Below are 27,284 nucleotides of genomic sequence, written 5' to 3' on the forward strand. Positions count from 1 at the left end.
CAAGGCTGACCCAAGAGACCTCAAGAACTTCCGGACCATCTCTCTGCTCCCCTTCCCGGCCAAGGTCATCGAGAAAATTGTCAACAGACAGCTAACCCGATGCAAACAGAATCCTGGACCCTTCCCAGTCAGGGTTCCGCAGCAACCACAGCACCGAGACCGCCCTCATCGCCGCCACCGACGACATCAGGACCCTGCTGGGCAACGGTGAGACCGCAGCACTCATCCTCCTAGACCTCTCCGCCGTCTTCGACACCGTCTGCCACCGCACACTACGCGCATGCCTCCACGCCGCAGGGATCCGAGACAAGGCTCTAAAATGGACCACCTGCTTCCTCTCCTGCAGAACCCAGAGCGTTCGCCTCCACCCCCTAGACATGGAACACCCTCCCACTGAGCCTACGACAGACCCAAGACCTGCTGACCTTCAGGAGGAAGCTCAAGACCTGGCTGTTCGATGAGTTGGACCCCCCCTCCAATCCCCCCCCCCCCCCAGCACATTGAGACCTTCGCGGGTATGTAGTGCGCTTTACAAATGTGTGATTGATTGAATGGAAGAGACTAGAGGGAGAAATGAAGAGGAGGGAACATACCAGTCACAATTTAGAAAAGACTGTTCCGTCTAGAGGCACTACCATGAGCTATATATTCTCACATGGTTCCTCGTAAAATACTTTCTACTCAAAGGACTGAAAGACTAATATTGGTGGAAAACCTAACCACGAAACTAGTTAGAGTTGTAGTCCTCCAAGTCAGTGCTCTTGGCACAATGGGCAGCTAAGGGAAGAAACAGGCTTGCATTTGATGTTTGGCCTGTTGCTCCCCCAAGTGTTACATTTATTTGAAGTAAATGGATTGCAGTAGGATCATTGTTAATATGGATGTCTGTGTATTTGTCAACAAAAATGAACTATCATCCTTATTAATAGAATCACCCATTCTGAACTCCACATCTACCTCCACACACAAGTACGTGGTCAGGCAGGCCCTGCGACCTAGGCCCAGGATTACTGATTGATGGGTCACAAGTGGGAGGCAGGGTGTATAGCTGGCAGGCAAACACTCGGGCAGGAAACTCCTGTTCAATTCCAAAGATAATAGCAGCAACATTTCAATGGTCATGGGAGATTGCCCCAATAAAGCACACATGGCCGATGGGGGTGCGTGCTCCTAAATACTCCATAAATTTAGATACCACATGAGTAAGGAACATTTAACCAATAAGGGCCTAGCACACGTAGTGAACATGCGCTGCCCGTGCTGGACATCTGGACACATGCATCACTCACCACACTGTGTCCATGCAGGTCAAGACCCACCTGTAGTAACCATTGACCAATAATTTATGACCCTAAAGTCCGCACCCAACATGCCTCACCATATATGATATGCCATAAATCTTTTATGGCTGTTGTATTATCGTATTTAAAGAAGCTCCAAACTCGATGTAAATTGAGACCGTCCTCAGACCTAGTGCCTGTAACTGTTCTCCCGGTCGTACTGTTTAATTAGACCAACTGTTCTTGTTTTGCCAAATCCCTATTTTTTAAGGAAATCCAATTCGAACAACGTCATCAAAAAGTTACACAGCGTTTTAACAATCACTTTAAAATATGCCAGTCACCTTAGTCTTGGTAGATCTTCTGCATACACACACTCTATGATCCAAGCCTTCTTGCTGCTGCTGTTTTAAATATTGAGAACTGCCAGTGGAGAACAAGTACAGGGCAGCAGGATTACAAAGTTCTTTTACTCACACCCATGCAAACACAACTGCTTGAGCGGAAACAGTTCAAGCTTCCTTTACATTCACACAATTTTTACCCCGTAGGCTGCAGCAATGAAGCGGAGGCTGATCGAAGAGAGTGAGAGAAAGGCGTGACAGAGAAAGGAAGGTGAAGCGAGAGAAAAGAATGAAGTGGAGACAGAAGAAAAAGGTGAAAGCACAGTGAGATGATGGGTAAAAAAGGGAGGAGATTGAGGGATAAAACAGGAGGGTGATGGGAGAAAGAGATTAGGGTGAGGTTGGGAGAGAGAGAAAGAGGAGGCCACTGCAGTGAGACATGAGGATGAGATGCGTGAGACCGAGAAAGTGGAGGGTGAGGTGAAGAGAGACAACCGTGAGGGAGGAGGATGCAGAGGGTGAGAAGAGCGTGGTACGGTGGAGGCAGAGGAGGATGAGGCATACAGAAAGGAGGATGAGGTGTAGAGAAAGGAGGGTGACACTGAGAGAGCAAAGGTGATAAAGAACTTGGATACAAAACAAACACTTAGAAACAGAGGTAAAACTAGTAAGCAGCAGTAGGCAGAGTATGCAGCCCCCCCCCCCCCCCTTCACCCCGCGATGCTACTCAAATACATTCATCATCCTGGCCCCCCACGCTTCTTTCTTCATGGCCCTCCCAATTTCGAATCCTGGAACCGGGCCTGCGCTCATTTCTCCTTTTGGTACAACTGCTTCTGGACTGTATGCGATTTTGGATTCCACATAGGGTTGCCTTGGATAACCCTTTAAGGACGCAATGAAGTTCATACTCTATAACGGCTTTTGGGTGCGTGCGAGCACAGACTTGATGGGGCAGCGTTGTGCAATAAGTCTAGGCAGCAGCCGCAACCAATCCGTGTGGGGAACTGTGTTTCCCCGACGCACAAGGGCTCACACCGTTCACTTTAGGACGAGACATGCCCTCTTATCTTGTGTTAAAAAAGACAAAATGTAAAAAATGACGGAGCAAAATCCTGGGGCTCTGTTTCCCGCCTCTTCTGAGGATTGAAAAAAAGAGGACCCGACTTTACCGGGGCCTGTCTAAATCAATGCCACAAAACCCCGCCACTCAAGTTAATTCCTCAAGCCCGACAGCGCCACCTAGTGCCGCTGACTCTACATCGCTGAATAACGTTTCCCAGTGTAGCCTGATGCCTGAGAAGAAATTGTAAACCAGCATTGGCAAAGCAAACTGGTCTCAGCTGTGCTTACTCATTGCCTTTGTCAATGTTTGTAGTCTTATTCGACAAGTGGCATGGTATGTGGTCACCAGACTGTCCGGGTAATTTCCAAACACTACTCATTTAAAGCCTCGTTATGTCTCAAAAAGGATCGTATAGTTTTGAATTGAAATCTGACAATGTTTGCATTGAAAACTGTTTGTAAAAAACCTGACCCTGAGGTTGTAGGTCTAAACCGCAACTTGTGTTATGGGACAATTTGTTCTTGCACTCACACCGCCGTCATTTGCTGCGTCCAGTCTATCACGGGTGGTTGAAAGGAGCTCTCCACCAGCTAGAAAAGCAGCAAAATGAAGCCCCGTTTAACCTTCTTGTGCGTGTCACTGCAGGGTGGATTGTCCAGACCTTGAAAAGGCCGTGGGACCCCGTGCCACTGCACGTGCTGCATCAACTGAAACTACGCCCCGACTTTGAAGCTTTCATTGATTAAGCCTTTCAATAACAGCACTACCTTCAACGAGAACCCCTTTCCCCACGTCAAGCTGGTCACGTGCCATGGGGGAGGGCCTTCATACTTGGAAACCATTGTGAAACCTCACTGCTGGAAAATTCACAGCCATATATATATATTTAAAAAGAAATATATTTTATGAGCGAAATCTACTGTAGCCAATAAAGAGGTCTGTAATCACTCTGGGGCAACATGTAACATTAAATCCAGTAAAAAGTGTTGCAGGGTTTGCCTGCAAAATCTGAATATCCAGCGCAGCCACTTGTTAATGCTATATGCGCGAGCCGCCCCTGCTCCCGCTGGTGGAATGTAAACAGATGATCTGGCGGCTCCGCTGGAGCTCAAAGTCAAGAGACGGAGTGGTATAATGATTGTTATGGCTTCAGGTTTTAAAACTTGCGCATCACGTACCCTAGCATCCCCTTTGCCCTATTCTCAAAAAAGCCCAACTTTAGATAAAACGGCAGGGTTCCTAACCGCTACCAACACACGTTTTCACATTTTTCTCCTGCAAGAAACGACTTTTGAACAAGTGATCACAAATAATTCACAGAGAGGAAGAAAACCATGGGAATTAAAATGCTCGAATGTCACAGCAGTTTTTAAAGCGGGACTTTGGACTGCAAAGGGATGTGCAAGGTTTAAACGTGTGAAAATATGTATTATTAACAAGGCAATTGCGTCACCTATACAACATAAATTGCCTATCTCTTGCCTCTACGTACTGTTTAAACATTCGTTGCCTAAAACAGCCAAATGTTTCCCTCGCAGCTCAGCATGGCCGCTGCTCCAGAAATAGCTGATGACCCGAACCCCGGGTACAGCTGTGCGCAACCCAGAGGGGTTCTTTCCGAGGTCTGCCGCCCGGCCCCCTGCCACAATCCTTTCAAGTTTCTCTGTGGGAAGACCTGCCCTGCTGCGTGTGCCACTGCCCTCACGGTGCCGGGACCAGAGTGACGATAGAAAGGCCCAGCCTGCTGCTCTCCCGACCGACCTCGGGAACATATACACACCTTTGTGGCTCCACACTACGACCCTTCAGATGGCGTGGCGCGAGCCCATCCATAGAAACTGGAGCATCAAAAGGGATACCTTTCTGAAGGAGAAGCAGACGCCATCTATTCAATAAACATCCAAACAGACAGCTAGGAACTATCAACGTGTGCACTCGATTTAGATGGACCTGGACAGGGAACAAGCAACGTCTAAGCAACACAGACAAAACAGTAAAAATAAATAAAAGAAGCACTGTGGAGGGAGCAGCAGGCGGGGGTGGCGTGCAGGGGGAGTGGAAGGGGGGAATAAGTAGCATCTCAATCACGTTGGGAGCAGCGGACAGGCACGGATTAACCTGAATCAATTTGTACTTGGTTCTTCGTCCACAGAATGGATTGGCAAAGAAGAATGACATACTAAAGCCAACAAATGGTAAGCAATGGGCGGGCTCCAAGTCCTTTTTAGGTCGAGCATTCGAGACCTCTTTTATATACTTTAGTATATACTTATTATATACTTATATGTGTTGTCAGATCTCCCGAGGCTTCTCCGGGAGCAACGTTACTTTTTATTAAGTTCTTGTGACTTTTAACCCGCCGCCTACCTGCACTGCCTTAAAGCGCCTCGGATCCGGCGCCCTGATCCTCCCTGGCTGCCCTCTCTCCTGCACGCGACCAGACCGCCTCCGCTGATCGCCCCCTCCTCGCCTGACTCTCGGAGGGGGACGGGCGGCTCCTCCATCTTGGGCGGGTCTGGCCTCGGCGCTGCAGCTCTTTGGCTCCTCCCCCCCTGGCTATCACTTAAGGCGCACACCTGCCCACACTTCCTGACCTGTTGTCAGATCTCCCGAGGCTTCTCCGGGAGCAACGTTACTTTTTATTAAGTTCTTGTGACTTTTAACCCGCCGCCTACCTGCACTGCCTTAAAGCGCCTCGGATCCGGCGCCCTGATCCTCCCTGGCTGCCCTCTCTCCTGCACGCGACTAGACCGCCTCCGCTGATCGCCCCCTCCTCGCCTGACTCTCGGAGGGGGACGGGCGGCTCCTCCATCTTGGGCGGGTCTGGCCTCGGCGCTGCAGCTCTTTGGCTCCTCCCCCCCTGGCTATCACTTAAGGCGCACACCTGCCCACACTTCCTGACCTGTTGTCAGATCTCTCGAGGCTTCTCCGGGAGCAACGTTACTTTTTATTAAGTTCTTGTGACTTTTAACCCGCCGCCTACCTGCACTGCCTTAAAGCGCCTCGGATCCGGCGCCCTGATCCTCCCTGGCTGCCCTCTCTCCTGCACGCGACCAGACCGCCTCCGCTGATCGCCCCCTCCTCGCCTGACTCTGGGAGGGGGACGGGCGGCTCCTCCATCTTGGGCGGGTCTGGCCTCGGCGCTGCAGCTCTTTGGCTCCTCCACCCCCTGCCACGCCCCCTTGACCCTCCTTTCTCATGTGTAGTCCCTATATAACGGCTCCTGTCTTCCGGCAGCGCAGCGGACGAGCACAGCGGCGCGACGAAGGCGCGCCGAAGTTGCGCCTAAGTTAAGCCCGTCTGCGCCCGTCCGCGACAGGCCGGGACCAGGGGCCACACACCCTGCTCCTCACTTGGTCTATTCCCCTGCACAATTGATAGCATTATCTGCCTTTCCTTCTTCCCCCCTTATTCCCTTACATCATTTACACTCACTTGGTATTCTTTCCTCTCCCTTGCCTTACCCGACACTAACCTCTGTCAATTCTTCCTTTTGTCCTACTATATCATCTCCGGTTTCTCGTCCCCCCCCCCCCTGTCCCTACTGTGGCTTCAGCCTACTTACTTAATACCCGGTCTGCAGTCAAACACCAGACAGCACTCTTTAACCATCTGATCACTCACTCTCCTGACTTTTTATTTCTGACTGAAACTTGGTTCTCTGCCGACTCCCTCCCTGATCTTTTAGCCATCCTCCCCGACACCTACTATGCCCTCCGAGGTGATCGCTCGGATGGTAGGGCCGGTGGTGGGGTGGCGATGATCGTTCGGTCGGCACTCAAATTTCAACTCCTCCCTCACTCCCACATATCCAATATGGACTACCTTGTGGCCCGTTCCCTTAATCTTCCCTCTCCTCTTACTGTTGTCCTTGTTTACCGTCCCCCCCCAATCGATGCCTTCTTTCGTAGCCTCCATTCAGGATCTTCTAGCCACCTTGGTGGTTAATAACTCCTCCGTTCTATTTCTCGGAGACTTCAACTTCTGGCCAGGAGATCCAAAGGAGGATTTCCCTTCCAAAGATTTTTCTGCCACTCTCCACTGCCTGAATCTCACTTCCTATGTCACAGCCTCTACCCACGTTCAAGGTCACATCCTTGATCAAATCTGGTCTTCTCGCCCCCTTGCCTCACCTCCCTCTATCTCCCCCTGTGTTTGGTCGGATCACCATATTATTTCTTTTTCCATTCATTTGGGTGTGGTTGACAAGCCCTCTTTTCCCCAAAATCTTCTCGTCCGTAATTGGAATCAGACCGACCTTGACTCCCTTTCATGTTCCTTGGCTTCCTCCGCTCCTGATCTTACCAACCTTCCCCTTGAGTCCCAGGCCAATGCCATCAGTACATGGCTTTCCTCTTCGTGTGATCGAGTGGCCCCGCTAAAAAAGATCAAGGCGGTTCGCCCTTACGATGCGCACAAATGGTTCTCTCCAGAGCTTAAAGCTTTAAAACTCGACCTCAGGCGGTCGGAACGTCTCTGGAGACGACAGTACTCTCCCTCCTTGCGCACTAAATATAAATCACTCCTCACCGATTATAAACAAGCTATCCTAGTGGCCAAAACCTCCTAGTTCACCGAGAGAGTAGCTCTCTCTGCAAATAAATCCCGTGAAATTTTTTCCCTGGTTCACAATCTTGCCACCTCCGATCGCTCTTCCCTTGGTTTGGTTCCCTCTCAGTCCCTCTGTTTGTCACTCAATGACTTTTTCATAGACAAGAAAGTGAGGATTAAAGCTAACATTCCGACTGTGCCCCAACCTACTTCTAGGTGCTTTGTCACTTCCCCGCTTTCTTCCCTTGCCACTTTCCCCCCTATTTCTCTTGATCTATTCTACAACTACCTGCTCAAAGTTAAATCGGGTTCCCCTGCAGACTGTGCCCCGGCGCGCATTCTAAAAACTCTTTTCACCGACTCTCCTGTTCCCCCGCTCACTTTACTTAACTCTTCTTTGGCCGCTGGTTCTGTTCCTTTATCATTTAAATCCGCCGTTGTTCTCCCCATTCTAAAAAAAACCCGGCCTGGATCCTTCCCTCCCTGCCCATTTCCGACCCATCTCCCTTCTCCCCTATTTAGCCAAGATCCTCGAGACCCATGTCACCTCTTGCCTCTCCTCGTATATCGAGGACAACGGCCTTCTCGCCTCCCACCAGGCGGGCTTTCGCTCAGGTCACTCCACGGAGGCAGTGGTTCTCGCGGTTCTGGATGAACTTAAGGGGAAGGCAGACTCCAACCTCCCTCAAGCCTTGGTCCTTCTCGATCTGTCCGCTGCGTTTGACACGGTTGACCATTCCATTCTTCTCGCCCGTGTCAGCGCAGCGGGCATTCGGGGTGCGGCCTTTTCCTGGCTGGCATCCTTCCTTCGGGATAGGTCCCAGGCGGTTCATCTCTCCGGCTTTTCTGCCCCCCCCCCCCCCGGTCCGGTCACCTGCGGTGTTCCTCAGGGTTCTTCTCTTTCCCCTCTTCTTTTCAATCTTTACATCTGTCCCCTTGTCACCTCTCTTCTTGAGCTGGGGGTCTCTGTGTATAATTACGCAGATGACCTCCAGCTCGTCTTTGATCTTTCCTCCTCTCCTGACTCTCTTCCTAAGTTCAGCTCCACCTTAATCTTCATCTCCGAGTGGATGAGCGCTAACCATCTTAAGCTCAACCCTGATAAGACGGAACTTGTCCTCACGGGTGGTTTATCTAACCCTTGGTCCCCAGCTCACTGGCCCCTCTCTTTTGGTCCGCCTCCTACGCCTTCCTCCTCTGTTCGCACCCTCGGCATCAAAGTTAGTTCTGACTTAACAATGCATAGTCAGATTAGCTCTGTTGTGTCTTCCTGCTTTCTTTCCCTCCGTCTCATCCGGAAAATCTCACGCTTTTTCACCACTGATGCACTCAAAACCATAGTCCTGGCTTTAGTCATCGCTCGCCTCGACTATGGGAAAGGCCTGTACGTGGGCATTCCTGCCTACGAGTCTCGTCGCTTGCAGGCCATTCAAAATCAAGCTGCCCGCCTCATTTTCACCCTTCCCAAATCTTCTCACATTACTCCTGTTCTTAAATCTCTTCACTGGCTTCCTATCCACTTCAGATCTCTTTTCAAATTAGCCTGTTTTGCCTTTCGAGCTTATTCCCGCTCTGCCCCTGCCTACATCACCTCCCTTATTTCATCCCATGTCCCTAGTCGAACCCTCCGTTCTTCTTCTCTTTCGAGCGTCCCCCGTTTCCGCAAATCCAGAACTGGTGGCACTCTTCTCTCTGTTTTGGCCCCCCAGTTCTGGAACAGCCTTCCACTCCATATCCGTTCCATCCCCATTTACACCCACTTTCGAAAAGCCCTCAACTTTTCTTTTCACCCAGGCCTTTTCCTCATAGGTCCCCCGAATCCCCTCTGTGAGCTTTGACCCAGGTCCCCAGCGCCAGGAAGCCGCTTGGTAGCAGTGCGCTTTATTAAATATTTTTTTCATTTCATTTCATTTCATTTCATGTACTTTGTGGGATCTGGAGATCAGCCCTAGGACTTGTCTGCTTCCACTTAGGGACTTTTTTGCTGTTCAACTGTCTTGATAGAAAACGATCAGCAGAGGTCCGTAAAATACCAGCATTGCTTTCTGCTGAGGGAGTATCTTTATTTTATTTTTCTGGCAACTGCCTCTATTTAACTTTTTTTTTTTTTTAGTTTTCATATGAGCGCAGCATAATGATTACAGACCTATGCACTGTCGGGCATTACATTTGGTACAAATCACCCCACATATATATGTTTGCATAGTATCAGTACATGTCTCGTAGCAACTTAGAGAATCTGGAATAACAGAGTCAATAGGAACATTTCCAATGTGTCACCAATATATAGGTAAGGGAAGGGGGAGGGAAAAGGGGACATAAGAGTTTGGTAGTCCAGATACATCTCTGTCTTAAGTGTTCAATGGAACTTGGATACTAGTCCATGCTTTCCTTAGCGTGTGTGCGCATATGTGACCATGTAGAGTCTTTGGTTGCATTAGCGCTCGTGCACAGATAAGTGGCAATAAAAGATTCTCAGTTAACTACAAAAGAAACCCATGCAACAAGCATAGAACATATAGAACATATGACCAGCAAACCCCATACGGTTGCATGGACAGTGGCATATGAGGTCCATGTAATTCACAATTGTCAACTGCTTCCCCGTTTCCTAGATGTGCATACAGATGTTGTGTCAACCAGTATGTGCATATTGCTAAGAGAGTGGCGTGGTGTATACGCTGTGTCGACCAGTGTATGTATTAATGGTCTACAGCTTGGGCGACGGACTGATCTGTTGGTGGTGTGTCTGCATTATATTGTAACTCGGTATATATATTGTCCCAGTATGTGGCGATAGGGTTCTTACATAGCCCCAGGGTTTCTTCGTGTTTGATAGCGAAGCTTTCCGCTTTCACCCATGTAAGCATGGAATTACACCAAGCGCGTATGTGAGGAGGGTCAGGTGCTTTCCACCTTCTACTGATCAGCCTCTTGGCCACTATTAATCCCAGATCTAGGAACCTGGACGTGACTTTCGTGGTGGGTGCCCTATGGAACTTGTGTAATAAATATGCAGGCCACTCAAACGGCAACTCCCGACTGGTGCAAGCGTGTAGCACCTAACTCCAATATGTGCCCACTCTGACAGCTCCAGAACATGTGAAGCAGGTCAGCCCCTGGCTCCTCACATCTTGGGCATGCGTTGTTGCAGGGATTCTGCTTATGCACAGAACTATGCGCAGGAAACCAGGACCTCAGAGAATTGTGGTGTACCAGAAACTCCCCTCAGAACCAAGAACCCCATATCCGACTAGCTTAGTGTCCCATTCGTTAGCCTAGATCTAGCTAGGCGGTCCCAATGTATAGACAACCCAGAACATGCGACTTAGATATTTCTCAGGAGTTTTGGGAATCCGAAATACCGGTTTGTACTTATTTAGCAGTCCACAACAGAATAATACAGACACGATAAAGTTTAAAGAGTTTATTTTATAAACCTCGCGTCCTAAGATGCAGTACTTTAGCTAACACTAGCAGACAAATGGTTAAGATCAGAACCATCGGCATTGTTACAATGAAAGGAGCAATCATAATAATGACAGTGGTAAACAGCCACACTCCTTTCTCTAGTAACTAATAGGTTTATTATACTAATAGAAGGTCTCTTAGGCTAACAGGGGGAACCCCATACCGTATAGATCAGCTTAGTAGAATCACATCACAGGATCACCTAGGCTCTCTCATGCATCAGCTCTTCTGTTCGAATGAATCTAAAACATTCTGTCCTGTCATATTAAAAGCACTTGTCCTTCAGATATTGGCAGCTGTATGTATGATATGTCTAAAAAGTGGTACGATCAATCTGAACACAACACTCTGCACCATCTAGTGTCCTAGACTTGTTCTTTACGTGATGTACAGACGAAGGTCGCAGCACAGCGTGAAGAATGTTAAACAACAAACTGTTATCCTGTAAGGCAAAGTCGAGTAAGCATTTCTAAAATGAATAACATATAACAACAGTGTCGCGTGCAAAGCAGCAGAAACGGCAAGCTGGCTTTCTGACAGTTGGCTCGGTTATGCTAACTTAGTGTTGTAAATAGGGAGTGGCTAACCCACACTACACCCCCATTTGATCGGACTACTAACCACTAGGGGCGCACTTAACAAGAACGCAGAGTTCAAGTGATATAGAACAGAACCCAGGGCATGAACTACAAGTCCATATAAGGTAAGTGTAAAGTTCGAGAAAAAAAAGAAGGAAAAAAAATCGTGTAAAAAATAAAAACTGTCCTAGAGAAAAAATCATTAAAAAAATTTTGATAAAAAATTGACATCCTGTCTTGACTATGTGAAACAGTCAATCCATCAAGGTATATGCACCGTAAGTTGCAACAGCCTCCAAGAGGCAATCATTGGAGCGTTCCGCAAAAGTATCTGCCATCCAATTTAGCAAGGGAAAGGAACACACGTGTTCTTCAATTATCGGAGCATCCAGCACCATAACAGGACAACTGTCAGCATCCTCAAGATAACTCCGTTCAAGGAATTCAATAGCGGCCTCTCCGATATCCCAGTTACCAAGGACTCCTTGTGTAGCACCCAAAGCCATAAACCCAATTCCAGAACAAGCAAACTCATGATCCAGTAATGGACACATTAGTGAATCAAAATCCGGGTCAGGTGACACCAAGTTTGACAGACACAAGTCCAGAGCCCATTGGAAGGGCAATGAATAACAGGTTGCACACAGGTAAAATAAGCAAACCGGAATGACAATCCATACTTGACGCTTAAGGTCGCCAGAGGTAAAGTGCCATAGTAATCAAGCATCCGGCTACGAAGATGAAGCAGGCGGAGCATGCGGTCTTGAAACACTAGGCGTGCAGCCATAACGAAGTACGCGGATTAACAAGAGGATCCCGGCCCCAAGAGCTAGTAGCAAGGGAAACCCTCCGAAGACACTTGAAAAAATAGAATGTAAAAACGCGGGGATCACACCAAAAATAGTTTGGAAAGATGTCACGAGGCCTGAGCCGACAATTTTAAAAAAATGAACAAGGCCAGTCGTAGACGAAGCATTAAAGATTGTCTGTATCAACGTTCCAAAATGTAGGGGGAGGTCAGTATTTAAAAGAGCTTGTACTTCAGTGCCTGTGTTTGCTATGTGAAGAAGAAATGTTTCACGGGACGAAGTCAAAGAAACTTCTTTCTGAGACAAAAGAGCTCTTATTCTACTCATCCTGTTGAACTCTGCGTTCAAGGTTGGAATCGCCGGCCAGATGGATATATCGAGCATGCCGTGCGGGGGTGGGAAAAGGACGTTATTACAGCAAACCACCCTTTGTGAAACGGTGACTATGTAAGGAATACCCACTAGCATCCCACAGCAAGCTTCATTATTTAAAAGCAAATAACTACCGTTGGCAAGCAGCTTAAAAGAAGACGTTATAACTGGCATTGGAATACCTTTTAGGACACAAGCTAAATTAGGAGCGTGTATATTACAAGCGCCATGTCATTGTATATGTCTACAAACCACAGAATCATCAGGAGCGGAATTGCATTCTTCACCTTTTAAGTAAACTTCCTTGCCATCCCTCACGCATCTATATGTGAAAGGAAGTGACCAAACTTCGTGCAGGAAGGCATTACCAAGCTGTTCATATCTGCCTATGGCATAATGCTTCATGCACGAACTGAACTTAAACCTTGAAAACTGCAACGTGATCAATCCGTGTACAAGCCACACAGCCGAATTCAACTCAGCAATAGAAAAAGGTAAAGGTTCTAGTTTTTCAATGTGCAGTAATGCGTAAGTTGCGTCTTTCATGGACATAAACTGCTGTTTATCGGTCAAATTAAAAGGAAGGAATAACGAAGACGTATTCATGTAATTCCAAGGGACTTTTCCTGCTTTTAACGTTTGTAAGGTCCATGCAAACTGCATAATTGAACGCAACTGATTTTGACCATGATATAACACAGACACTTCATCTTGCACAATGTCTACGACAGATGAAACAATATCATCTAATGTATAAATTCTAGAAGACAAGGTGTTATTACTATTATCTATAACAGCCAATACTTTCTCCATATTGGCCTGGTCAATAGCACGTAGCCTGGAAGCAGCTTCAATTTGCAATAACTTCCAAACTTCATTGTAAATAGCATAAACCCATCTCTTGGACCTGCCACTCGCAGGACCCTTAATAAAATCATTCAAATCAATTGTCATTTAACCTTGATAAATGAAGCTTAACTGAAGCTAAAGTGGAATGTTGCAACCATGACTGGCATAACTTACCTACCGAGTAGGTAGTTACCGTGTGTGACGATGGAAAACGAGGGTCTACCCTAAATTGTGTATACCCTGGTGTCAAATTCAGAAACCGACGTTGACAGGAATCTGAACCCGTCTGCCATACCAACCATCCCTCGGGATCTATTGCTGAAATATTGAATGTGGTGTTGGAGACGAGGGTTTGCAACATAGTAAGGGACAGATCCGTGTGATTCGCCCAATTAGGATAAGCACCCAGATCCGGGATTGTGGGGGAATTCAATTTTTTAGATCTAGCCAATCCAAAACAGGTGGTCTGAAAAATAGTTGAATTAAAAAATAACATATGATTTGGGATAAGACAGGCACGATGCAAAGCTTCTGTTCCTAGTACCTGCCACGGTTTAGTTCCCCAAACCGATTTAAGATCGATAGTAGCTTTCCAGAGGTCATAACCTCCAATAGCCAATTCATCCATAAAGGATTTGGAATATAATAATTTGGTGTGTGTCTACCGCCACCTTAAAATAAAAAGAGTTAGGGTCAGACACACTAAAATCCGAAAAGTATGTGAATTTTTTCACTAAAGTGGCAGAACTGCCACTCATAGGGACAGGACAATGTTCCCACTGAGTGAAATTAGCAAAATTCCGAAAGGTATTTGCCCTGTGTAGGAAATGTGTGCCATAATGTTGATAGCAAAATTGTTCATCGTAATTTGCAGTATTTAAATACAAATCCTCAGCATCAAATGCAGCATAATATTTCAAATCAGAAAACAGTGTTTCTATCGCTTGCACATCCCAATCATCTGATCGGATGTTCTGTTTAACTACATCACCCATAGAAACACGAAAAACAGTTGGCACATTAATCACTTCGGTGGGACCATGAATTTGAAAGTTCACAGCATCCCAAGCAATTCCATCACGTACAGGCCAGGCGGTGATGTTCACAAAAGTCTGGTCCCTTTTCATGATGTGTGATGAGGAATGGGGGGCTAAAGTTCCATCAATTAATCGAATTGTAGATCTTTCATTCAGGTAGTGTCCATTGATCAATTTAAAAAACACTACCACAAAGCCAATGGTCATGAACAAAAAAAAACTTATTAGCACCAGCCAGATGCAAGTCCAAGGTGCAACCAAAAAATGTCTCTTGAACCAGGCAAAAAATTTAGAAATTTTGGAAGGGGCAGTGGAAGTCAATGATTCAGTTTCAAAGGAAGAATGTGACTGGGCAATTGTTGCTGAATGTAATAGAGGCAAAGGTACTCCGGTTGGATAAGCATACTCAGGATCATCAGGTAAACCACCAGCATTAGATGGCATAGAAGGACCAGTAACTGCAAGCATCTCAATGGAAACTTCAGGCAAGATGTTAGAGGGTGGCACCACAACAGAGTTTCTCAGCATCGAAGGGCAAGAAACTGAAGGTGTCATACTATGGAGAATCGGCCACCCGCTGTAGCTTGCCATTGTCAATCGAGATGTACCTGTTATCCTTGCGACCAGGAAGTGGAGTTAAAACAACAGTACGCGTTCCCAGGACTCCAAGCACCGGGACCGGTGCACGATAAGAGGGGCCAAACTCCTTGTTCTCCACCTTCTCACGGACCAGGTCACCAACTCGAGGTAGCCAGCCGATTACCGGAATCTGGAGCGCAGCTTCGGATGTAGAGGGTACGTGTCCTTTCGCTAGAGTGTCTCTGGCTTCTTGTAGATGCTGCAATACAGCACAGTGGTCATCTAGGTCAAAAGGGGCGGCTGCTGCCGCCATGTCTAGACCATCAAGGTCCGGTACAAACATTCTCACTCCAAAGAGCATCATGTACGGGGTCCTCCCACCCACAGACCTTCTAGGGAGATTATTAAGTGCACGTTGTACGTCATACAAGTGGGAGAGCCAGTTCCGGCCTGTACCCAATACCCTAGCTGTCAAAGATTGCTTTAGGTCACGGTTCATCCGCTCCACAACACTATTGCCCTCAGGCCGGTATGGAGACAAAAATTTGACTTGGACCCCCAGTTCTCTCATGGCCTCCTTGTACGCCTTTGAGGCGAACGCAGGACCCTGATCAGAATGAAGGGTACCACATGCAAAACTCCCTATAAAGACACGCAAATCCTTGATGACAGTTCTGGCATCAGCACTCCTTTGTGGCCATACCCACAGGAAACGTGTGCACGAATCAACTACAACCAAGATGTATTTGTACGCAGTATCAGAGGTAATAGGACCGCAGTGATCTAAATAAACGCACGCAAGTGGTTGATTAGATATATGCAACTGTATTTGTGGTGGACGCGCTGCAGAAGAAGGTTTAATCTGTTGGCAAATGTCACAATTAAGAACGTATGCCCGCGCTTGTTTGTACAAACCGTACCACCAGTAACATTGCTGCAAAAGAGATATAGTAGCCGACACTCCGGCATGCGCAGACTCAACACCCTCGTGGGCAGCTGATATCAAAGATGGTCTGCAGTCGGCGTTGGGAATCAATCTGTCACCAACGTCGTTAATCCTCACTAACTGGACGTTATCAGGACTTAAGCGATAATGGTAGCGAGAAGGGAAACCCTTCGGAAAGTTTTTCCCGGTCTCGGAAGCAGCAATAGCCGCCAAGATTTCATCATCGATCTTACTTTTTGATCTTGTAACTGCTGCTACTAGATATGTCGCCACTGCTGTTTTTGCTGCCTCGTCAGCCAGACTGTTACCGACAGCATGGACGCCAACTCGTAGGTGACCAAGAGTGTGAATTACATTCACGAGTGGAAGCAGTTCTTTAAGTGCTGCCACTCGAACCCAAAGCGTTTTATGCTTTATTGTGCTACCTTTGGAATCACGAAAATCATTCTGAATCCATAAATGTAGATTGTCATTGTGAGATTGAACACAATAGAATGAGTCACACACCACGAGAGTGGGGACTCGAATGTCAGCATACTCCAGTGCAAGCACTAGAGCACGAACTTCAGCCAACTGCGCGGTACAATCACCCAATGTCTGTGTATGCACAGCTTCAGATTGGAACTCTCCATTCACGAAAGTACCCACAACAATTGCGCAGGCAGCTGAATAGGCGTGCTTCGATCCAGTAGCGGGTTGCGCAGACCCATCAGTGTAAATGACACAACGGTACTCCTCAAGTGGGCGCAATGTCGAAGGAGTCGGATAAACAAATTCATAATCCAAAAACTCCTGAGACTGCAACGCCGCGTCAAAGATATATGTGACGTCTTGCGAAGCTAAGGAAGTTGACCATTGTATCCACCTTGGATGCAAAGCCTTAGAATTTGGTACACTAGCTTTTGTGACTGCCTCGAGGGCAGGGTACGGTGTTACCACCAGCATGTGCTTTCCTTGTGATAGCGCTCGTTCTTTCAGGATCGCCATCTGAACTGCTGTCAGTACTTTTTCGACAGCGGAAAAGCTCAGCTGAAGTGTACAGATGAGATTTGTAAGCAATGGGAGCGGTGTCGCCCTCATTAAACGTTATGTACTTGAAACCCACTGCGCCTGGCACAATTCTAATGACCAGGTTAGTGTGGTTATCACGAGTTTGTAATTATTTTGAAGCAAGAAGATCAGACTGCAAAGTTTGCAATGCAGCTGTATGCTCTGGCAGCCAGCATGATTTGGTAAAAGTAGGTTGTACCAAGGCATAAAGCGTCTTGATACGCTGGGCATAATCAGGAATGTAGGTACGACCGAAATTAAAAAAACCCAGCAATGATTGCAATTTTTTCAGTGTTGTAGGAGTACAAAGGCGTGCGCACTTCTCAAGGAATTGCGGAGCCAAGCCGCGACCCTCACTGTTGAGTTCGTACCCCAAGAACAACACCGTAAACTCGGCAATGTGGCACTTCGCAAAATTGAATTTGTAACCGAAGTCAGCAAACATAGTTATTATGCTATCCACGCGAGCAAGGTGTGGAAGCAACTCGTCGTCTGTTAGATAGATGTTGTCAACATACGAGTATGCATCCGGGTCCATATACTCTAGGAGCGAGACCACTCGAGCAGCAAAGACCCCAGGGCTGTTCTTATAGCCCATAGGTAGCCTTTTAAACTTTCTTTGTTTACCGCCCGAGGTAAAAGCCGTCCACTCACTACTCTGAGGGGACAGGTTATGGCTGTAAAAGCCATTGGAAATGTCAAGTGTGGTTTTAAAACATTTCCTCACAAGACTGTCGACGAGAGCCGAACTGTGAGTATTCTGTACCGCGCACGTCCGGCAGTGAGAGTTTAAGTGCCGGTAATCCAAAACTAGGCGGTACGAACAGTCAGGCTTCATCACAGTGAATAAAGGGTTATTCATAGGTGACACACAAGTTTCAATTACTCCCTGATATTCCAATTGTTCAAGGATAGTCGCGACGTGAGATCTAGCCTCGCGACGCATGGGATATTGGGGTTGAGGCTGGGGATCGGACCGCAACGGAATCGTATGGTCGGGAGAAATTTTATCCCAGCCCACTTGATTGCGATACAACGCAGGCGCTTGCACCTGCGCCCACTCCCCGGCCAACCTGTTAGCATGTTCCATAGGCACTGTGTGCCCAAAGGCGGGGAGGATCACAACCTCCCCTCTAGGAGGATCTAAAATGAAAGCCGGAGGCCAATCCTCCTCCGCTAACAGAATGTCATAAGTGGAGGACAAATTATCCCAAAAAACAACTCTAATTCTACGATGTATGTCACCCTCTATTTTAAGGATTATGTCAAACATCCGTTCAGGGGGGGCTACACGAGTGTCAGCAGTTTCAACACTCACATATGTATCAGTTACTGTCACCTCCAGATACTGACGCAGTGCTTGCCGCACAACTGTAACTTCCGCCGCGCTGTCTAACACCGTTAGAGCCCATGTCCGGTTCTGAAGCAGTGTCCGTACCATCTGAGGCATATCTCGCTGTTAGAGCAGCAACTTTCTTTTTCTGAAACGGAGGTCTTTGACGCGCAGCGTCGTCCTGCTTGCCTTTTACGTCAGTCTGGCGGGGTTGCTCACGACCTTGGGCACCCCTTCCTCTTCCACGGTCTCCGCCACCGGATTGTGAAGCCGATGTTTCCTGTGAAGAACGAGGAGAGCGTTCAGAAACCTGAAATCTATCAGGTGACTTAATATTAGAACGATCGCGCAAATCATATTTACGTTCAGTAGACGACTGAACTGGCGAAGCAGAACGCGACCTACGTTTCTGTTGCTGTTTTCCCTGTTTTTTGGTTCGCCAACTTTCCTTCGGAAACTTGGGCTTCTCGTCTTTTGTAGACGAACTCACCTTAGTCTGCTGTACTACATCAGGAATCTTAATGGTGGGTTTCACGCCTAAGGCGCTACGTCCCACCATTCTGTAGGCTTTTGCAATAATCTTTGCAAATTCCCTGGGCCTGTCGGCAGGATCCACAAGTTCCAGCATATTACCTACTTGGAACTGCATGGCATCTCCTTTTAGGTTCCCCATCACCATGGAACAAACCATATCGAAGCTGTCGACAAGCCTCATTCCCAATTCAATGGCCGCCTCTGCACCATGATTTTCCTGAACTTTCTTGATGACAGAGGGTAGTACAGACATAGACGGAGTGCCATAGCACTTCGAATAGGTCGCAGCAAAGACCTTGCCCCAATTGTTACAATCGACAATATCAGGTACTAGATCTTTCGGCAAAGTAATGGTGAGTATCCTGTGTTTATCCACAGGAGAAGTGTTTGGAAACACCGCTTCCAGTTGATCAAACTTTTCAGCAAGCCAGTAAGGAAATTCATCCTTACTTTGGGGGCGCTTGCCTACAACCGCATTAACCATCACGGGACTAATGACCACGGCTCGGTGTTCATTCGTGTGACCCGCAACCGCAGGTACCCCCACCTGCACGTTGCGAGACACGTACTGCACTAAAGCCCTATGGACTGTAATCAGGGCAGTGTGAAGTACTCGTAAGTCTGCCACCCCAACCGTCAAGTAGTTGGGGTGGGGTGTAAAACTGGCCAGCACCGGCCAATCAGCCCCTGCAATTGACAAAGGGCCAAGTCTTGGCGGTGCCACTGTATGGGGAAGGGCGCCATTAAACCAAATGGTATGCTGCCAGGCAGAAATAGGTATTTCTAGTGTCCTATACGGAGCATAAGCTGCAGGTACTTGTGTGGCAGTGTAGGTGTGGAACGTATCATCGTCCGCATTCACCTCTGGAAAAGTCACCCAAGAGTAAAACAACTCCTAAGGGTGTGCTGCGTCAGCAGCTACCACAAAGACCACAGCCAGCCCGTCATCAGGCACTCCATACGTCCTCAAATGCTGACGTAGAGGAACCCGACTATGTGCGGCTATATCGACCGCCATTAGGACACACTAAAGAATTAACGACAAGGTCTACAGTAGCACTTGGGTTCAGTAAAAACTAATCTTTTTAATTTTCAAGCTTGAACGAACCTTTAGTCGAAACACAGGTAGATTAAGCCGTCACTCCCGTTATCCGGAAACCAGAGTGAGGGCGTTGTGGACGAATAAAAGTACTAGTAAGGCTCATCAGACCATAACCACGTTGGGCGCCATGTTGCAGGGATTCTGCTTATGCACAGGACTATGCGCAGGAAACCAGGACCTCAGAGAATTGTGGTGTACCAGAAACCCCCCTCAGAACCAAGAACCCCATATCCCACTAGCTTAGTGTCCCATTCGTTAGCCTAGATCTAGCTAGGCGGTCCCAATGTATAGACAACCCAGAACATGCGACTTAGATATTTCTCAGGAGTGGTGGGAATCCGAAATACCTGTTTGTACTTATTTAGCAGTCCACAACAGAATAATACAGACACGGTAAAGTTTAAAGAGTTTATTTTATAAACCTCGCGTCCTAAAATGCAGTACTTTAGCTAACACTAGCAGACACATGGTTAAGATCAGAACCATCAGCATTGTTACAATACCATACACAATGAAAGGAGCAATCATAATAATAATGACAGTGGTAAACAGCCACACTCCTTTCTCTAGTAACTAATAGGTTTATTATACTAATAGAAGGTCTCTTAGGCTAACAGGGGGAACCCCATACCGTATAGATCAGCTTAGTAGAATCACATCACAGGATCACCTAGGCTCTCTCGTGCATCAGCTCTTCTGTTCGAATGAATCTAAAACATTCTGTCCTGTCATATTAAAAGCACTTGTCCTTCAGATATTGGCAGCTGTATGTATGATATGTCTAAAAAGTGGTACGATCAATCTGAACACAACTCTGCACCGTCTAGTGTCCTAGACTTGTTCTTTACATGATGTACAGACGAAGGTCGCAGCACAGCGTTAAGAATGTTAAACAACAAACTGTTATCCTGTAAGGCAAAGTCGAGTAAGCATTTCTAAAATGAATAACATATAACAGTGTCACGTGCAAAGCAGCAGAAACGGCAAGCTGGCTTTCTGACAGTTGGCTCGGTTATGCTAGCTTAGTGTTGTAAATAGGGAGTGGCTAACCCACACTACAGCGTTATCACCACAATTAAAGTATTGATTAATTTTCACAGGTGTGAGGTATGCCCTGTGTATGATATACAACTGTATCTGACGGAAGCGCATGTTCCTGAGAATGCGAGTCGGGCTTTCAAGTATTTGGACCCACTCTTTATCAGTGAACTGATGACCCAGATCTTGTTCCCATTTACGGCGAAGTGTATCAAGGCTGATTGCTGCGTGGATCCTGAGCGAAGCTGCAAACCAATGTATCGGGTCTCTACCTTGACCCATGAGGTGCAGGTATTGTATAGTGAGGTGTGTTTGCGGCTCTGTACTGATATCCCCCCATTTTGCCGTGATCGAGGCCACAAGTGCGCGGTGAGTGAGAAACTTCCCAGGCAATAATCCTACCTCCTCTACAAGCGCTGTGTATGGCATAAGCGCCCCCTCATGATACAGGTCTCCAAGAGTGTGGACGCCCCTTTTCCTGCCACTCCCTGAGTGCAAGTGTTGTTAGAACCGCCTGCCCAGCTAGAGTGCCCTCCAGTGGTATCGCTGGTGCATAAGGGATCACATTACGTGTTATATATAGGCTCCTGTGGAAGCATTTGTAGGCCACAGCAAGTAACAAAGGTTCTGGCGGACGCGGGTGTGATGCCGGGTGGAACAGCGTGACAATATGCTCCTGAAGGTAGGGCGGCTGTGTAGATGCAGTTTCCGCACAGTGACGGTTCGGCCTCTATTTAACTTTCTTGATAGAAAATGACCAGCAGAGGTCAGTAAAATACCAGAATCACTTTAGCACTCTCTAGATTCCAGTCCATAGAAATTGTCTTCCACAAGCACCTGTAGACAATAATATTTTTTTCAAATCTTGTATTTTCAGTGATACGACCACAAAAGGCCCTGATTTTATATTAAAAACAGAACTTTGGACAATACCATCTCCCGCTGAAAGGCAATATTTCTCTCCATGTGTTCCCATACCTGGCGTGTCATGCAGTTTGGTGCTTACTTTTCCTCCATGTTAAAGAACAGTAGATGTTTCAGCACCGAGGCTAATGTTGTTGCATTGCTAAATACATATAAGGTCCCAAAGGCGAGACTGATTGCATTGCAAATGCTTGTTATATACAGTAGTGTCTTGCAACTGAGACGCATGCACAGGTTCACCCCTAAAAATGAATCTGCTGGAGTGAGGAGTCCATTAGCACATTGCTACACAGGGCTTATCCTAATAATTCCACTTTTGAGAAACTGTACTTTGTGAGCTGCATACTTTGCCATTTCCTGACCTCACCAAGCCAGAGTAGCATAATGTGATAAAGGCTTGAACATTTGTATTGTATTGGTTCCTTTTAAAGCACGTGTTTAGCATCAAGTGTCTTAACGCTAGGACATGCTGCTTACTTGTTGACCAACTACCTAAATCAATAGATGCCTTTTGAGCTCTTTTGAAAGTGGAGATGATGCTGGAACAAAGATGTTCAGGGGCATGGAGTTCCACAGTTTTGGAACTTAGTGGATAAGGCACGCCTGCCACATCTGGCTTACTGAATACCGGAACATAATTTTAGTCGGTTGTAAGAACATAAGGTCAGTAAACTAGTCGCTGCAATGTTAAGCGCACAGTTCTTCATAAACGAAAGGCTGCGAAATGGAAAGCCGTGAAGCTTACTTCCTGACTTAAGAGATGCAGGCAAATTTCCAGAAATCTCAAACTAATCTCACCTTCAACTTCTAATATCCAGAAATAAGGCTATAAGGTCAAAATAGGACACGTTCCCACAGACAATCAAGAAAGCTAAGATAAGGTGTGTTGTGTTTAAGCACAAGGACATGAAGGCATTGGCAAGAAGAAAGCGGAAGTTTGGGGATGGGAAGATTTTTTTTTTTTTTTTAACGTCTCAATGGTAGAAGTAGCGATATGCGACCTTCAGGTCAATTTGGGTTAGCATTGCCATCAAACCCAGTTTCATTGCTGATGCATCAACAACTGTTGGCTGACTTAATTCAGAAGGCCAGATCAAGGGGTCCCAGAGGGACTTGTCAAATCCCGCTGGAAATGTCTTGGTTTTGTCAATTTTAATAAAAAAAAAATCATTCTTATCCAGCGATGGGTTTCCAAGGGGAGTTACAAAAACCTTCTGAAAGGCTGCAGGGGTGTAGGTTAAGCTAGAGGAAGGTATGTACAGTGTCCGTGTATGAAAAGAATTGCTAGCCAAAGGATTTGCTAAGTTTCACCAGTGGTAGTGTGGAAATATTGAAAAGAAAAGGACATGGAAGAGCGTGGCAAACTACTGGTAATGAGAAAGTGATTAGACTGAAAGGGGTGTTACAAGAAGATGAGATATTGCCTCAAGATATGAGCAGAACCAGCCTAGTGCTGTGCCCCCGTGACTCTAGTTCAGTTCATGGGAATGGTATTAAAAGCGCACATAAATCGAAAGGAACAATTCTGCAGTGCCACCATAATTTTCAGTCAGATTCATGTTGTCTATGACGGCATTAATCACGGACTCATTAACCCTGATGGACAGAAGGCGGCCTGCTGACAGTCAAGCTGTCTGCTTGCAGACAGTCCAGAAGCTCAAACCTTCAGACAGTCCACAAGCCAGCTTGAAAGGACCTTTTGACAAGTGTAGTAATTGCTGAAAAGAGCGGAATCAACCCATAGAAGAGACTTCCTTAACATTAGTCCCACTAATGGCTGTTTTATGACACAGAAATACCATGCCAGATTAAAGTATGGCATTGAGGATAGCTGCAAAGGGGGAGGGTAGTACAGTTGAGAGGCCCTGTAAATTGCCTGTCAGATATGTGTCGTCCTGAGGACTAGATTTGAGGATATCTTGGGTGTTTCTTTCAGAGACCAAGGTGGGATTGTGATCAGCCGAGGACATTCTGGAGGGCTGAGTTTGTTCTTCAGGATTGGGATGCTGGTCAGGTAGTCTGGATAGACTCAGACGTCTTCAGAATATTTGCTGTGACGACCATTATGGTCAATAGGATCTCCCTGACCGGTCAGAGCATCTGCTCTGCTTAATTTCCTCCAATTGCCCATTGTCTCAGTGAGAGAGTGAAGTGGTTTAGATTGAGCGCTATTGAGGATTGTTATGGCAAGGGAACCAGAAAAAGATCAGGCCATAATTGGAGAAGGATAGAATCTGTAGGACATTGGGTTATTGGTTGAGGGGGGAGTGTTAACTCTTCTCAAACAACTACAATCCCTCTCAGGGTGAACCACAAAAAGTCACTAAATTATCCTGTGCTGAACCCTTCGGTAGCTAGGCAGAGAAGCAGTAAGGCTTAGATTAGAAGAAATGTGTAAACTATTCATGCAGCACACAAACAGTACTAAAGTGAAAACACAACCTAAGAAAAATCCCACACTAATTTCAAAAAATAGAGTAATATTTAATAAATAATTTGACAAAAATCCAATCAGTAGAACCAGAGTTATGAAAGTTTTCAGTGAAATCTAGCACCTAAATGATCAAAGCGCCAACGACTGGCGTATAGTCGTGCAAGACTGGGGCAAAGTCAAAAGCTATGACTGACCGCAATGGACAGCAGTTTGAATACAAGAAGTGGATTGGGCCCGATCTCATCTTACCTTAGAATTAGGAAGAAGGTAAAGTTCAGCAGTGCAAGGCCGCCGATGGTATCCGAGGAGGTGGTGTTTTCATCGGGGAGCCACTAGACAAAATTGCGATAAAGATTTTCTTTGACAGGACAGAGGCATGTTTTGAAAGGCTGCCTACGTGGGTGGCACAATAAGTTCTACAGGCCACTAGTAGCACTTTATTTATAGGCCCTGGGTATGTGTAGTACCCCTTTACCAGGTACCTCTAAGTAAATTAAATGTGTCAAATTGGTGTAAGCCAATTTTACTACGTTTTAAGGGAGTGATCAAAAGCTTTCTAGCCCAGGTTAGTAGTGGTAAAGTCCACAAAGTACCAAGGCCAACAAAAACGTATTTTAGCAAACTGGAGGGTAGAAGGCAAAAACGTTGGGGAGGGGGGGGGGGGGGGGAGATCACCCTAAGGCTGGCTAGCGGGTGTAACAAGACCTATCTTTAGGATCTTTTGCACGGCAACTAGAAGGTTTAGTGTGTTCTGCACTGTGAATGGGACCCATAGCCGTTTGATCGAGATGGAAAAAATGTAAATTGTTTGATAGTGAGTGTCTGGGCCTCCAATCAAATATTAAAATAGCCCATTAGTATTGTGTGACAGATAAAAGCAGTCGTTTCATAGACGGGGGGTATTATGATGTAAACTAAGGAGCTAGTGAACACATAAATAGAAATATATGCAAAATTACACCTGGTAAAAAATGTAACCCCTTCTAAGAGGGGTTAAAAAGGGTTGTCACAGTGAAATCGTCTACCTCCAGGATTCATCTGTGGTGGTTGCTAACATTAAAATCCTTTCCTGCTGCATAACCATGTAAAAAATGCCTGTCTGTAGTCTTTAAAGAGTGAAATATAAAGCCTTATTTGCTTTAACAAATGCTTTTCACAATAAATAAGCTAGGCCTACTGTCGGTCTTAACTTTTTATAATAACAGATAATTCCAATGGCATCACACTTAACATTTCCTAATGAAACATTGAGGCATGCATCCTTTATCTTTGGATTAACACAATGACAAGTTCGGCTTTCTGTTTTGAGCATAGCTTTCCCATAAAGGCAGCCATCAGGCATACAGTCATAAAACTGCAAATGTATATACAAAGTTACACCTGGCAAAATCAAATACAATCATCCTAAGAGGGCGTAAGAATGAATTTTGCCTAGAGGAAATATTTGCCTGCTACAGTAATCTGAGTTTCCTTTATAACCATACCTCTTTACATTCTATCCTTAAGGTCTGTTGATTTTAAAATATGCTTTTCACAATAAATAAGTCCGGTCCATTGCCCTTGTCATCACTTTTTAAAATAAACAGGTTAGACCTATGGTACTTTAGATAACATTTCCAAGTAAACTAGTCGGGCATCTAGCCTTTTTAATTGGTTGGGCACCATAACAAACTGAGGCCTACTGCACTGAGCATAAGCTTTTCCACAAGGCAACCATGAGGTCTGTAGTGATAAATTACAAATATTTTCAAAATGAGAGTTGGCTAAACAAAAAAGCATCCTCCTAGGAAGGCCAAACAAGCATTATCACGTTGCTAATCTTATATCCCAGGGTTTGTCAGAGAAGCTAACATAAACCAAAACCTTTGCCGACAATGGTGATCTGGAGGATTCCATGTAGCAAGGTAACCCTAATATATTGTAGTAGCGGTCAACTCTTAGTTGCTTTATGGCTTTAACAAATGCTTTTCACAATAAGTATGCTAAGTCTTTTACCTTTGTCATAACTTGAAATAATAATCAGATCAGGCCTATAGCGTTGATCATAGAATTGGCACCATAACCACTCCGTCCTCCTTTACTGAGCATAAGCTTTCCCATCAGGCAAAATGGGCAGTATATGCACTCTTTTTCAGTGAAAGCACACAACCTCTGCCTACTTAAATGCTGTACCAAAGGAAATCGACGTAATTGTAACCAAAACCCCTCTCTCAGGAGGCCTCCTAAATGTTCTTTTTAGGAGCTTCTGTTGATTGCACTTGAAAAAGATTCCATGTCCATTCTGGAATCTTGGGAGGGGATTAGATGAGCAATAGGTTTGTGCCATCTTTTCCCTAAGCTAGACCGTTAACATAGATATGTAACCTTTCATAATGAGCCACAGAAGGTTATCTAGAAATGTGCAGCCTGGATGTCCTTTAATTAAAATGTTGATTGTGCTACTTCCACTGTTGAGCTTATTTCTAACTTTACCAAGTTCTCATGTTATTGTTATTAAAGCTTTCTCTGCTTATTTCCTTTCCAGGGCATCTTAACCTTCAAATATTCACATTAATATAAATTATGGATGAACTGAATTGTTAAACTCTTCAAAAATGTGCTACAACCTTTGTAATTGATTTTTCGCCTTGCTTTAGGTCTGGAGTTCCCCTGGGGTCCTAAACCATTCAGCGAAGTTATTGTGGGACCACTTCTTAAAAACAACAGCCAGTCACAAGATAGTACTGCCTTAGAAGGATGTTACGTTGGTGTCTATTTTTCTGCTCATTGGGTAAGTTGCATCTTATTTAAGAATTTGCCCATATTGACCACTTACATGTACTCTTTAAGAATGCAAGTCCCTTTGCATCAGTTGTGAGCGCAGACCATATTTTGTCATTCTTTCTAGTATTTTATTTCTACTTAAAATGGGAAACAAGAGATGTTATAATTAGTATTGAGGTGGACATGTATGTTGGATTTAGCTGTAATGTTAAGAGCGCTGTGCA

The 27,284-nt window shown here is 46.0% G+C and overlaps 1 protein-coding gene across 1 annotated transcript in view; it reads left to right on the forward strand.

The window, feature by feature from the left end:
- Positions 1-27,284, forward strand: part of NXN (nucleoredoxin) — a 419,399-nt gene that overhangs the window by 239,362 nt on the left and 152,753 nt on the right. Inside the window, exon 3 of the mRNA XM_085649351.1 lies at positions 26,934-27,067. Within this exon, the coding sequence (XP_085505477.1) occupies positions 26,934-27,067 (134 nt within the window). The remainder of the gene's footprint in view (positions 1-26,933; positions 27,068-27,284) is intronic.

The sequence above is a fragment of the Triturus cristatus genome, chromosome 3_2 (assembly GCF_964204655.1).
Source record: "Triturus cristatus chromosome 3_2, aTriCri1.1, whole genome shotgun sequence".
In the NCBI taxonomy this organism is placed as follows: domain Eukaryota; kingdom Metazoa; phylum Chordata; class Amphibia; order Caudata; family Salamandridae; genus Triturus; species Triturus cristatus.